Below are 15,594 nucleotides of genomic sequence, written 5' to 3'. Positions count from 1 at the left end.
CACCTGATATTTAAATCCACTGTCTTGTGCATAAGAAAATATCATGCAAAGCTTCATGCTTGTCAGGCTGTTTTTTAATTTGAGCTATTTTAGTTTAGTTGACTATTTTATAATGCTATCCTGGTTGGCGACTTCAAAATTGATGATGAAATTATTATATAAAGTATAATACAGAATTAATTTTGCATTTGTACTACTATTGTGCTTTAAAATAGCATCTTTGTTGTTCAAAGTGTGCCTTAAGGAATAATGAGAAGTAACATTTGCATTTGCTAAAACATGCAAATTCAGGGCAGAAGAGATTGTAAATGTAATGGCATGTATCCGTATTGAAATTATGCTTTGTATTGATGTGCATTTATTTCAAACTTGTCCACAAAGATCCTGTTCGCCCACATGTTTTATAACATGGGCTGTTTGGCTCATGTTGTGTGTGTGTGCAGCGCAACAGGTCAGACGAGGATTTCCGTACGGTGACAGTAGTCAAGTCTGGGAGTTTTGCTTTGGTACTTGGACTGTGTTGAAACGTTTTTATGCTTTTATTTTATACATTTTGATCATTTTTCTTAATGCATTTCCATATGGATTGTGGTTTGTAATTAAATCCGAGTTTGCACTTTAAATTAAAATTTAAGAGGTGACGTGTTATAGCCAAAATCTAAAAGTGCTTTAAACAACATTTTTCTATTCTTGAATCGTTTTTATTCGTGCAGTTTTATATTAGCCTAATTAAGAGACACCCTGGAATATTTGTACTTTAATTATTAATCTCACATCGCAGGGCCTTTGAAATGAATTAGTGAAGATTTAAATGGATGAAAGATATAATGTTTCATGATATGTTTCAATGATATAATATAATATAACTGTAATTTCTGTTTGACTGAGCGGAAGAAAACTTTTTTGAACTGTTTTGATTCATAGATCAGTTTTATTCCTAAGTTTATTATAGTTTGTTTTTGTAAGTTTGTAAAAAAAATCTAAAAAAAAAAAAAAGGTTTTTGTCTCCCACAACACTTATGTTTTCACTAGCTATGTTTCCATCACCCTGATTTTATGCGCATTTTGAAGTATCAGAAGCTAGTGATGGAAACGGCAAAAAACAAGTTTTTGCGCTCGCTTGAGTTTTTTTTGTTTTTTTTTGACTTTTGCAAAATAAGCGTTAAAGGGTTAGTTCACCCAAAAATGAAAATTCTGTCAGTGATTACTCTCCCTTGTGTTGTTCCAACCCCGTAAGACTTTCGTTCATCTTCAGAACACAAATTAAGAAATTTTTTATTAAATCTGAGAGCTGTCTCACTCCTTCAGGCTTCTCTGTAATTGAAACTTGCCGGCCCAGAAAGTTAGTAAAAAGACATCGTTAAAATAGTCCAAGTGACTCCAGTGGCTCAACCTTAAGTTCGTCAAACGACTTTTTGTGCAAAAAAAAAAGACAAAAATAACGACTTTATGCAACTATTGACTTTCTTCTGTGTTTCTCTGAGTGAGTTCACGTAGTGTAACAGCGCAGCGCTTCAGGGTTGTACGTCAGAACGGAGGCTCACTTCTGACATAAAAAAAAATTTGGATCAATATTTTTATGCGAGGATCGATCCTTTTCGATACCACGTCAGTATTGAAATTATCGATATTTCAGGATCAATCTGCCACCCCTAAAACGCACCTAATTCACATTTGTTTTTTGTTGTTGTTGTTTTTGCGAAAATTTGAAAAGATTCGCTTCACGTTTATTGAGTCAAAATATTGATTTTGGAAAATAAAATAATTACAGAAAATTTGTTTAAAATTCTTCAAAGTTATAATTCATTGATTTAGGCTTATTTTAAATTAACATATTTTTGATGGACTGAATTGAAGAAAAAAAAAGGTTTTGATTCGTAGATTAGTTGTATTCTTAAGTTTGTAAGTTCATTGATTTCAGGTTTATTGTAAATTAACCTAACCTAAAATATTAATGTTAGAAAATAAAAAAAATGTACACAGAAGTTATTCCTCAACTGCCAGATATTATATCTATTTGACAAATGAGGAAAAAAGTTTTGATTCATATAGAATAGTTTTATTCTTAAATTATAGGTTTATTGATTCAGGCTTATTTTAAATTAACCTAACCTAAAAATATTGATGTTAGAAAATCAAAAAATTACATAGAATTTCTTCTTCAACTATCAGATATTATTTCTAATTGACTGAAATGAGGAAATAAGTTTTGATTAATATAGAATAGTAGTTGTATTCCTAAATTATACGTTGATTGATTCAGGGTTATTTTGAATTGACCAAACCTAAAATATTAATGTTAGAAAATAAAAAAAATGTACACAGAAGTTATTCCTCAACTGCCAGATATTATATCTATTTGACAAATGAGGAAAAAAGTTTTGATTCATATAGAATAGTTTTATTCTTAAATTATAGGTTTATTGATTCAGGCTTATTTTAAATTAACCTAACCTAAAAATATTGATGTTAGAAAATCAAAAAATTACATAGAATTTCTTCTTCAACTATCAGATATTATTTCTAATTGACTGAAATGAGGAAATAAGTTTTGATTAATATAGAATAGTAGTTGTATTCCTAAATTATACGTTGATTGATTCAGGCTTATTTTGAATTGACCAAACCTAAAATATTAATGTTAGAAAATCAAAAAATTACAGAGAAGTTATTCCTCAACTACCTACTAAATTAACTAAATTGTAGAAAAAGTTATAGTAAATTGATTCATAGATTAGGCTAGTTTTATACTTATTTGTTTTTCAGCTTGTTAGTTCATCTCAGCAGTTTTTCTCTGAATATTTTAAATGTTTTCATTTGTAAAATATGAATTGAGGATGTTTTTGTATACATTCATTTAAATTGTAACCTAAAATATTGACTTTAGAAAATCAAAAATTTACAGTAAAGTTATTCCTCAACTACCAGATATTATTTCTGATTGAATGAAATGCGAGAAAAAATTATAAGTATAAAACTAATCAATAAATCAATGTACTATAATACATTTTTCAGCTTTTCTCTGAACATTTTAATTGTTTTCATTTATAAAATATGAATTGAGGATGTTTTTGTCACCCTTTAAAAACATTTTATATATATATTATATATTATATATACAATTCATATATATATATATATATATATATATATATATATATATATATATATATATATATATATATATATATATATATATATATATATATATATATATATATATGTCTTTAAGGGCATGAAATATACACACTTTCTCATGTACATTTATTTAAATTGTAACCTAAAATATTGATGTTATAAAATCAAAAAATTACAGTAAAGTTATTCATCAACTGCCAGAAATTATTTCTGATTGAATGAATTGAAGAAAAAAGGGTTTGATTTGTAGATTAGTTTTATTCTTAAGTTATAAGTTCATTGGTTCAAGCTTATTTTAAATGTATCTAACCTAAAATATTAATGTAAGAAAGTAAAAATATTACAGTAAAGTTATTCCTCAACTACCAGATAATATTTCTGATTGACTGAAATGAGATAAAAATTATTGTACATCAATTAATTGATTAGTTTTATATTTATAATACATTTTTCAGCTTTCTCTGAACATTTTAATTGTTTTCATCTGTAACATATGAATTGGGGATGTTTTTGCCCTTTAAAAACTTTTTTTTTTGTATAATTTTGTCTTTAAGGACACATTTTCTCATATACATAAATTTAAATTGCAACCTAAAATATTGATGTTAGAAAATCTAAAATTTACAGTAAAGTTATTCCTCAACTACGAGATATTATTTCTGATTGAATGAATTGAAGAAAAAAAGGGTTTGATTTGTAGATTAGTTTTATTCTTAAATTTGTAAGTTCATTGATTCAGGCTTATTTTAAATTAATATAACCTAAAATATTGATGTTAGAAAATCTAAAATTTAGAGTAAAATTCCTCAACTACCAGATATTATTTCTGATTAGCCTAAATGAATTGAAGAAAAAATTCATTGATTAGTTTTATACTTATAATACATTTTTCAGCTTTTCTCTGAACATTTTAATTGTTTTCACTTGTAAAATATGAGTGTTTTGGATAGTGCTGTTGTTATTGAATAAGGCTGATTTTTGATCTGTGATGTTTTTGTATGTCCGTCCGCAGCATTAGCTGACCTGCAGTCATGGACCGGTCTTTACCTCCAGACCTGAACCCCGAGGCCCTCGCAAAACCCGAACCCGCTTTAGACATGACTCCACAAGCAGAAACTGCTCAGGATTCGCCAGTAGAACCAGACATGGACTCGAATCCACAGCCATGCGAGGAACCGGTTTCAGATCCGGCCCAGGAACCGACCACAGAACCGGCCCCCGACATAAAGCCAGAACCATCGGCACCAGAAATCACACCAGAACCACCAATCCTAGAACCTCGAATCCCAGATCCCGCTCCTCCTCCAGCGGCGAACTCCTCCTACAAGATCATGACCTTCAGACCCACCATGGAGGAGTTCAAGGACTTCGGGAAGTACATGGCTTACATCGAGACTCAAGGAGCTCATCGTGCGGGTCTGGCAAAGGTATACGCAGTTCTATGAATATGCAAATGAGCCCCGCCTCCACTCACTCACTCAGCTCAGAGATCCACTGGTTGACGATCACACGTTGATCTGATTGGTTACAAGGTAGTTTATGACGTCAGAAACACCAGCGATGTCAAAGCGTGTTTTTGAGACTGTCTTTGGTTCACTGCAGTTTTAAGGAGAAAATACTCAGCAATGCTGTCGACTTATGAATTTACACATGGTTTGTCTTAAAGCACATTAAAAACACCACATAGACACATAAACAACATTAAAAGCTGGATTTTCACCACAGGGGGACTTTAAGTTTAAAGAGTTTCAGTATGCAAGATGGCTACAGTCAATTAATGCTGTAAGGATCATGAATGACAATGAACAACACTTTAATTTAAAAAGCATTTATCAATCTAGGTTCATGTTAATTTATAAACATGCTATTGTTGATTCATGTTCATTTATATTTAACTAGTTATTTAGTTATTTAATTTATAGTAAATGGCATAAAACATTACTCATTGTAATTTCATGCGTATTTCAGTAAATAGTAGAAAAGTTTTGACTTCTAAAACTGACAATAGCAATAATAAGTTTTAGTGCTTTTTTAGAAATTTTAAATACAGTTCAGTACTAATTTTGTTAATAATTACAATTATGTATCATAAAAATGCAACGTCATTAAAATAATCACAAAATTTAGCAATTTACTTTTATTTATTTTTATACGTATCGATGTTGGCCATTAAAAACTGTTTATCGAACAATATTTAAGAGCCTTTACTTCGTTAAATTTGAACTTTTTATCCAACCTATCTTCTCCAAAAATTAAAATGAACGAATGCACCTAAATTATACATTTTTAATCTTGGTTAATGTATTTTAGAACATTTCAAGTTGCATAAATAAACATGAATGTATTATGCATAATTATTATAATGTATAATGTAAACATTAATATACTTAAACATTGATTTGTTATGAATGACAATGAACAATATATATATATATATATATATATATATATATATATATATATATATATATATATATATATAATTGTTTTATTTTATATATATATATATATAAATTTACATGAACCTTGATTAATATTTGATGAATGCATTTATTCTTTGAGTAAAACCAAGATTGTCATTTGTCTTCTAAGGACTTGAACAAACATAATGACTAATGATAATAATAAAATCTAAATGTAGATTTGTTGATCACCTTTATTAAAGTACATTGGTCATTTTATTTTTCTCATCTTCCGACGCTCAGGTTATTCCACCGAAAGAGTGGAAGCCACGGCGTTCCTACGATACCATTGAAGACATGGTCATTCCCGCTCCCATCATGCAAGTGGTGACCGGCCAGTCGGGACTCTTCACTCAATACAACATCCAGAAGAAGTCCATGACGGTCGGAGAATATCGCAAACTGGCCAATAGTAAAAAGTACGGTTTGTTTTATCAGAACCAATTTTTATAATGCGGGTTCTTTGTAAAGTTTTGTCGTCTTATCAGTCAATAATGTAAGTAAAGCTGAACTGAAATGCACCGTTTGGCTAGTAAAAAGCACATGTTTTCATGAGTATTATGTAGTTTCAATGTAGATTTAAGATGCAAGTTATGCCTCAAACAGGGCATAACAACTGTATTTCTTTGATCCTTCAAGCATCATTTCCGCTTCGCAGGTACTGCACCCCTCAACACAAGGACTTTGATGACCTGGAGAGGAAGTATTGGAAAAACCTGACGTTTGTCTCGCCCATTTACGGTGCCGATGTCAGTGGCTCGATCTACGACCCGGTGAGTCACGAAACATCCGGTTACGTCTTCAGCACAAACACTTTTGTCGACTTTTCTAAAACTAAAAATACAGCTATATCACACTTAAATTTTTACAAGTTATAAGTGCATAAAATATAAATGGTTATATCAAAAAAAAAATTAACATGTTATAAGTTTGAATGTGATTGATTGTTTGCTTACCTTGACCTAAGTCCTATCTTGGCCATGTAAAGCCATGTGACTTTTTGCCAAAAGACACACAAGGGTGCAAGAAAGAATATATAGAAACATTTATGTATAAAAAAAGTTAACTTTTTAAATAGAAATATCTAAGCAGAAATTACATCTGTGAGGAATAACTAGATGTTTATCAGTGTAGAGCCATTGCAAAATGACTATATTTGTAATTTTACATAAAATATTAACTGGTAAAAAATGTTTTTCTAGCATAATTTTAAGGTTGTTAAAAGTAGAAATTGTGAAGCTTTCATTCTTGTTCATATTTTGTGTATTTAAAGGGACTTTTTAAGGTATGTTTGTGTTTTTATAGCATCATTTTAAGGTCGCTAAAAGTAGAAATTGTAAAGCTTTTTGTTCATGGCTCCTTTACAATTTTAGTTTTTTATTAAATAGTTTTTGATCAAATGTTGTTGTTTTTTTAAAGGTATTTGTAAGATTTTTTTTATTTGTATTATGTAGCATTATTGTAAGGTTGTATTTTTGTTCAGGACTTCTTTAAATGTTTTGTTTCATTAAGTTGTTTTTGACCAAATTTTGTTTTATTCAACTTATTTTATCATTTATTGCAAAGTTGTTAAAAGTAGAATTTGTGAAGCTTGTATTTTTGTCCATAGATCCTTAAACTTAAATGTTGAATCAAATTGTTTTTCATCCAGTTAAGTTAATTTAAAGGTATTTTTATATCATTTTTGTAAGGTCTTTAAATGTTGACTTTGTGAAGCTTGTATTTTTGTCCATAGATCCTTAAACTTAAATGTTTAATCAAATTGTTTTTCATCCAGTTAAGTTTATTTAAAGGTATTTTTATATCATTTTGTAAGGTCTTTAAATGTTGACTTTGTGAAACTTTAAATACATTTTTTTTTTATCAAAAAAATTAAAAATCAAATTTAGTTCTCATGTATATCTTGAAAAAGGTCCATTTTCTATATGCTAAACAATATTATGCCACAAATGCAGTCAAAAACATTTTGTTAAAATATTTCCATATCAGGAGTGTTTATACAAAACCTTCAGTCATTGCATCTGAATTATGATGATATATTTGGTATTCTTTGCTTGTGCATGCTGTAAATGTTGTGTACAATCAGTCATATAAATGTTCGTACAATGTTTTTTTCCTCGTAAAGGAGATTACGGAGTGGAACATCGGCCATTTAAACACTCTTCTGGACATGGTGGAGCAGGAGTGTGGGATCGTCATCGAGGGAGTGAACACACCGTACCTGTACTTCGGCATGTGGAAAACCACCTTTGCGTGGCACACGGAGGACATGGACCTCTACAGCATCAACTACCTGCATTTCGGCCAACCAAAGTCCTGGTGAGCATCCTACATTCACCATGCATTCGCATTTAGTTGAGTTCAAAATATTCAAACGGGTTTATAGGCCATATTTTGAATGCATAAACTAGATTAAAGTGGCTAAATATGTTCATATTTAGTCATTTTGCCAAAAAACTAATTGCCACGTATAGGTCTTGTGAAGATAAAATGGTGGTCCGTTTGTTTGAGCGACAATACGTGTCTCACAAAACTAGATTTTATGTTTATTTTACAGTACCCTCCTGTACTATAATCTGTGGGCACAATATGAAGGAACTTTAATGTCGTTCAGCTTTTGACCACATGGCGGCGCTGTAGTCATTCACATCAGCTGTGAACGTTCAGGATGATGTCATCCAGAGAGATGAATCATGTGTGCTTTGTCTCACTGTATCTCGCTCTTGCCGCATTTAAACTCACAACAGGCTCTTTACGGCAGAGCAAATCGTTTCAGACACTTCGTTGTGAAGTAAATTCTCTAGAGCATTAGATGTACATAAATGTAAGCCAAAAATGCAGCACACGTTGAAGTATTTGCCATGTTTTTATTCATTAGATAATATTACATTGAGATGTTGACAACAGGTACTGATTTAAAGATGTGTAAACCAAGCATAACATCCCTCAATCCAAAGCAAAATGCCTTTGAAATGACTTGGTATTCTTTTGTTTTGTTTCCCTGAAGTTCATTTGACTCTCCTTTCCTGCAGAGAGAGACTTTAAAACAGTATTTTTAGGTTCAGAATACACAATTTTCCAGCCTGATGTCTTTCCCGTGCTGGGAGAGAGTTCAAATAAACAAGCTTCTAGTGTCCTTTTTCCACATGTGAGCTCACTAAAGACATTTCTGTCTTTTTCTTTTCTTCGTGTTTGATCTCCTCCCTGGTGTGTCCTGTCATTTTTTTCCACGCTTTTGAGAAGGATGCATGTGTGTTTTGCATACTTGCACACTAGTCCTTTACGCCTTTGGCTTGCATCTCCACTGTTGCTCTCAAACTGAGCATTCATTAGACGCAGCTGTTTTGTCAGCATCTCGGGCTGTTGTACGGAGTGATATTTCATCCATCTGTGCATCCCGTGTCTTTTCCTCAAGCTGGAAATCAGTAGCCAATCAGACTAGTCAATCACTAAGAGTGAATGTTCAATCTTCATGGGGACTGTAAAGGGGATTCAACACGAACACCGTGTGTGACGTGAAATGCATAATAGATTGCTTTACGAAAGGAAGGTTTTTAAGACTAGGGTTGAAAGTAGGAAGTTGACGCAGTAAACAACAGGGTTCCCACGATCAAGAAAATATCATTTAATGATGCTCTGCACTGGTGGTAATGCTGGTAAGTGTTTAAAACATATTTAATTCTGAAAGTTTTTTTTGTGAACTTTCAGAATGACTTCCTTTTAATTAAGAGGTCATGGACAACTAGCGCTTTTTGTACCAAAAACAAATTGTTTTTTCTATCTGATGCTTTTCTATCAAGCATCAGTCACCCATATCCTCTAAATCAAGTCAGAAGTACGTAAACACACCAGTAAGCAAATGTTTCACACATGCATAAGTTGTAACTTATGCATTGGGAAATAGTTTTTTTTACATTCAGACTCTTAGTTTACAAGGCCTCTTTTCCAAATCATAACTGGACAGAACAAGATAAAAAAAATAAAAAAAAAGGTAAACAGCACTCTTTTAACTTTCCTTTAAAAGAGTGCTGTTTACCTTTTTTTTTATTTTTTTTTATCTTGTTCTGTCCAGTTATGATTTGGAAAAGAGGCCTTGTAACCTAAGAGTCTGAATGTAAAAAAACTATTTCCCAATGCATAAGTTACAACTGCATTGTTCCTTTAAGGAAAGTTAAATGTTTTTTTATATATATATATATTTCTGTCCAGTTACAATTTGGAAAAGATGCTTCTTAACCTGAAAGTCTGATGTAAAAATACTGTTTCCCCTAATAACAAACTGTAATGAAACCCTTTAACTTCAAATCCCTGATCAAAAGATGTTGGATCCCTAAAACAGTGAACGCAAATGCAAGAGGTAACATCAAGGATTCCTTATTTAAAGTTGCATTAGGGCCAGATTTTCTGCTATTGCTTTACGCTTGTGTACGTAGAGTTTAATGCATTAATGCATTTAATGCGTGTTTGGTTCCTGGTCCGGTACGCACAGGTGTCCAAATGGATAAGGGTGCAAAACCATGATTCTTTGAGAGGTCTTGCATAAGTCTTACTTGCTCTCTTGAGTATCTTTCCGTCTCCATTTCTTCTGTGTCCTCATATCTCTCTGAAGTGTTAGCTCTTGATGTCTCTAGCTAAGCATTCTCTCTTTCTCTAGCTCTCCGGAGGCCTTATCTCAAGTTAACTTTCCGTCGCTTCTCTGCATAACAGAGAACAGCAAGACTCTTGCTTAGGGGGGGAGGGGGAAAAAAGGAAAGAGGAGAAAATGTACTCACTCTTCAACTCGGCTTAATGTGTGTGCTCTCGTCCTCCCCACCCAAACACCCCCTTCTGCTTTTTGAAATTGAATCCGTTTTACTTTTCTGGTAATTACAGTATGTTAAAGTGTGTGTGGTGGCTGTTTGCCTAACCCTCTGTTCAGTCACTGTGAAATTAACTTCATTCGCCTCCAACTCTCCTCCCATCAAAGTCATAATTCTCGCCGCCTCCTGAGATCTAGTGTCAGATTCTTAAAGATTGCGGAGCGGCCCAAAGTGTTGCGCACGCTGCCGGAAATAATCGCTGGGAGAGGGACTGTCGCAGCCGAGGGGATAGCTTGATTCTTATTGCTTGTTTTCTTGTTCCTGTCCTCTTCAAGATGATTACAAATAAAACCTTAACGCTGCCGGTTGCGTCGGTGCTGTTTGGCCGGTTGGGGTTTTGTGTTGCCAGCATGGGATTGGAGAGATATCACATTTGGGAAGTGAAGTATGGAATTGTTTCATGGGCCGTAAGCAAGGTAAATGGGATACGTCCCTTACATATGCCCGGGCTCCTAAGTACCCTTGTCTCAAAATCTGTTTATTGGGCGTTTTTTGTTAATTCCTTTGTTCTGGTGGTACTTGAGGAACCACAAGAGACTAGAGGCCTTCCTCCAAGTGGGCGTTTCCAGTCACACCAAGTCAAACCCCTTAGATTTGGCTTGATTTCTGGTGCCCCGGTGTGATTTTCATCAATACTTGCCTTTTTTCCCAGACAGTTCCCGATCGAATCGAGCTTCCGCTGTATTGGTGCCAGATAGAGTTACTGTCAGCTTTATCTGGTGGGGCTAGTGGGGTGTAAAGCTACTCCTGCTGGCAGGAAGCGTTTCTACCCTAATTACAGCCACCTATCAGATCTGGCTTTTATCTGCAAGAAAGGGAGAGTTAGACACATCTAATTATTATTGATCTGTGGTGGCGCCTCAAACACCAAATTAAATCTACGACCAATGCCAATGTCTTCAGAATTGTTGGCGTTTGGGGCACTTGTGGGCAGCCGTTCGATTTCTTGATGGCTTCGTCTTTGGTGCTTCATGGCAGTTATCAATACATCCAACAAATTACCCAGCAACCAATAGCGTCATTTCACCGTCTAGGTTAACTATAGACCCAATAGAGTCCGGCTATGAGTAACACACTTACTAGCCAAAATAACCTTGAATTTGGTTTCATGTCGTTTTTGCCAAAATAACTTGTGAGATGTGTGATATTCCATCATGTAAGCAAAGTCAACAGTGATTACAAGGTGCTTTATTTCATTTCTTTGACATGTTCTATGCGTAGTAGCCTGTGTGTCTATTCTTGGGCTATAGTTAGACGTCAATTCAATTTTCATTGACAACCCACATATTACCTCGTTTTAGCCTAGATGTCTGGGCTGTGTTTGGACGGCTCTTAGACGTCAGTTTGCCTCAATTTGCTTGCTGGGTAGCAGCCATGTTTGTTTGCAGGTTGAATTGTACTATGGGTCTACTTTGGACATCTTTGGCTGCTTTGCAGTGTTTTGCGCCATGAGCAACATAGATTTAAGACACTATATTAAAGTTTAAAGTTGTTAATTTCTTGAGATCCACGTATATTGTATCTCAATGTTTTTGAATGCAAGAATACCTCCTGTGTGAAAGTTTGCTAGTAGTTGTGTAGTAGGGTATCAAGAGCAGCGTTCATAGAGTTCAACAGGCATAGAGCTCCTTAACTATGGCATCATCATCAGCTGCATACAAACACAACCTTTTAATCCGTCCACTTGGTATTCAGTTGACTTTCAGATGATCCTCCATCTGTGTAGAGAAAACCACTGCTGTGAAATTGGCCTGTGTTTAACTTGAAAGTGCCACTTGCCTGTAAAATCCCTGTTTTGTCTCCCGCTGCCAGTAGAGGACAGTGCGACGCAGCTCAAAAGCCTCCCAAACTCATGTTCTCCTCATTGTGAATGTGTGATTTGAAGCTGGAGCCCAGGGCAGGGTGATGCACCGGATTTACATGTGCGTTCAGGGCCTCGGGAGGGTTTCGGCTCTCTGGAAACTTGAGGAAATAATTAGGCTAATACAGGCAATGTCAATAACCACGTCAAGCGAATTGAACCTTTAGCAGCACAGAATATATTGTACTCTTTCCATCTCCAGCAAAATAATTTCAAATTAAGCAGCACAGTCTGTAGCTTCGGGGGGAATATTATTATTGCGCATGTTTGAGCCGATTAGCCTAAATAAATTGGCCCTCGTGCAGTAATTTTCCAGGCTTTGTCTTTGTGACATTTGAGTACCTTTGTCTTTAAACTACCGTGTGACTAGTGAATGTGAAATGGGGTGAAATGTTCTGTGTGCGCGTTTCATGTGTTCGAGGGCTGTAGAAAAGCGTATGATGATCAGAGGTTGATTCGCACAGAGGCGTCTCGCTGTGCGTTCCTCCAGTGTCTTTCTCTCTCGTCTTTTCTATTGATCCCATTAATTGATCTCGGATTTTTCCTCTTCACCGCAGGTATGCGATTCCTCCCGAGCACGGCAAGAGGTTGGAGAGGCTGGCACAAGGTAAGACCTCACATCCGTTCATTATCATGTCTTCAAGCTTAGCTGGTCAAATCAGAGGCTATTTATATAGAAATCTTAAAAGTACAGTAGCAGAAACAGAAGAATTCCCTTCGATTTCTTATTGGTTCTAACTTTCTTTCATCGGTGGAACAAGAAATGAAGATAATTTACTAAATGTTCAAGCATATATTGACAGAATGGGAATAGGTGGCGCTTAAATTCATTTGCATATATAAATCTTAAAGGTACAGTAGCGTAAAACATGAATAGTTCATGTCAGAGCAACAAGAAATGAACATATTTCCCTAAATATTCAAGCTGCCTTCCATATATTGATAGACAATGGGAATATGTGCAGTTTAAGCTCATCTGCATATATAAATCTTAAAGGTACAGTAGCAGAAACGGGAATAGTTCCTGTAGGAACCTCAATCTCTTATTGCACCAAACTTTCTTCAGTGCAACAAGAAATGCAGATATTTCACTAAATGTTTAAGCTGCTTTCCATATATCGATAGACAATGGGAATAGATTCAGTTTAAGCTCATTTACATGTAGAAATCTTAAAGGTACAGTAGCGTAAAACATGAACAGTTCATGTAGGAACCTCAATCTCTTATTGCACCAAACTTTCTTTCTTCAGAGCAACAAGAAATGAAGATATTTCCCTAAATATTCAAGCTGCCTTCCATATATTGATAGACAATGGGTAATAGGTGCAGTTTAAGCTCATTTGCATATATAAATCTTAAAGGCACAGTAGCGTAAAACATGAATAGTCCATGTAGGAACCTCGATCTCTTATTGCTCAACTTTCTTTGGTGCAACAAGAAATGCAGATATTTCACTAAATGTTTAAGCTGCTTTCCATATATCGATAGACAATGGGAATAGATGCAGTTTAAGCTCATTTACATGTAGAAATCTTAAAGGTACAGTAGCGTAAAACATGAATAGTTCATGTAGGAACCTCAATCTCTTATTGCACCAAACTTTTTCATCAGTGCAACAAGAAATGAAGATATTTCCCTAAATATTCAAGCTGCCTTCCATATATTGACTGAGAATGATAATAGGTGTCAATAATACAGTCCATAAGAGCCATACTCTATTTAATCAGCTCTTTTGCAGTCGTACACAGATCTGAGTGAGAAAATTTCTTGTTTTACTGAAGACACTCAGTCAAAATGGTTGGAGGGCGAGTAAATATTGACAGCGTTGTCAATTTTGGGTGAACTATGTCATCCCTTAAACAGGAAAACTGCTGATCCGTGGGTTTTTGTTTTTTTCGGCCCCAAATTCTGTAGACGAAAACATCGGCATAATCCTGAATGAGGTGCGAGTCGGCGCTGGCACCCTCTCGAAATGTTGACGTGCCGTCTAGGAAAAGCCCTCACGTCTCCCTCTGGTTGTTTGGATTACGAGATGTGAAGATGTGTTTGTGCCTGTCTGAGATCTGAGGCTGTGAAAGCATCTGTGCACTGTTGAACTTCAAAACTACAGCGCGAGGAACTACCATAACCTATATACACAGTCCTGTCCCACTTAAACAAACACCCCACAAATAGTGCCGATGTGTGCTTGAAACGAACGGCACAACGCAGGGTTTTGATCATCGCTGAGACGTCGTATTGAAATAGCGACGGCGGGGTTTTGACGCCATGACTGCATCAAGTCTTATTCCGGTCCTCTTTTGGTTTGCATCGAACACAAACCATCCTGAGGAGAGTCAAAGCAGCACTGCACACACTCTGGCTTCTCGTGTGATAAAGCTTTCTGTTATGCAAGGCTTGACACCCACTAATGGTTTATGCAAAACTCCTGCACTTCACATCCTTGCATAAAAGCACATGAATTCACACTCCATCGCGTCAGTCGCCTCGTTTTTACCATCAGAACGTCTTTTTCATCTGTTAAATCTGCCTTAAAGGACAAAACAAAGCCAGTCCCAGCTTTTTACGAGAAATTAATGATGTGTGCCGCGGGAATCATACCTCACGATCAGCTTCCCACACCTTCGGGAGTCAATCCGAGCTGTGTTTCCAATGGCGTTAGCAAATGACAACACGATAATTTATCAGTCGCAGTGACTAGCAACGTTCGTCTGCGGTGCTTTGGAAAAGACGCGTCTCAGTTTAATGTTTAAAGTTGTATTGTATTGAAAATGCGAGGTTTCTTTTTATGTCATGTTCCTTGTTGCTGCTCTTTCTGGTGTACGCATGACAGGAAAAAAAACAATTATGCGCGACGGCAACGTGCTAACCGGAGAAAAGTCTCGTAAACTAGCTAGATTTGGCCATTTTCTTGGCTTTTAAAGTTTTGCAGTCAATGTTTAAGAGTGCAGACGCATATACAGTATCTTGGAAACAATAGAGCGGAAAACCAAGGAAAAATGGCTGTACGTTGGTAACTTTGGAAAAAAAGGCTCCGGTAAGTGAAAACGAACCAATATCAGACCTATTTAAGCTGAGAAACCAGTGGTAATGGCAGAGGACACGTATGAATCACATGCTGTGTTTGCACTGTTGGGCCGATTGTCAGACGTTTTGGCTGTGTCGTAATGACCCATATTGTAGTCTGGGCAGGAATGAACGAGATGATTATAATAATTAAAGGCTTTCAGAGTGATTGAGCGTGTGTGTGATGTACTGACCGGACCAGACCGGA

At 35.2% G+C, this 15,594-nt stretch overlaps 1 protein-coding gene across 2 annotated transcripts in view; it reads left to right on the top strand.

Moving 5' to 3' along the window:
* kdm4b (lysine (K)-specific demethylase 4B) overlaps nucleotides 1-15,594 on the top strand; it is a 59,828-nt gene that overhangs the window by 1,301 nt on the left and 42,933 nt on the right. For both annotated transcript variants that reach the window (XM_081385139.1, XM_081385140.1), the window contains exons 2-6: nucleotides 4,151-4,565; nucleotides 5,844-6,019; nucleotides 6,259-6,373; nucleotides 7,726-7,919; nucleotides 12,878-12,927. In XM_081385139.1, coding sequence (XP_081241265.1) covers nucleotides 4,170-4,565; nucleotides 5,844-6,019; nucleotides 6,259-6,373; nucleotides 7,726-7,919; nucleotides 12,878-12,927 — 931 coding nt within the window. In that variant the 5' untranslated portion in view covers nucleotides 4,151-4,169. The remainder of the gene's footprint in view (nucleotides 1-4,150; nucleotides 4,566-5,843; nucleotides 6,020-6,258; nucleotides 6,374-7,725; nucleotides 7,920-12,877; nucleotides 12,928-15,594) is intronic.

Source organism: Scardinius erythrophthalmus, assembly GCF_964197995.2.
Source record: "Scardinius erythrophthalmus genome assembly, chromosome: 14".
Taxonomy (NCBI): Eukaryota; Metazoa; Chordata; class Actinopteri; order Cypriniformes; family Leuciscidae; genus Scardinius; species Scardinius erythrophthalmus.
This window is presented reverse-complemented; position numbering and strand designations above follow the sequence as displayed.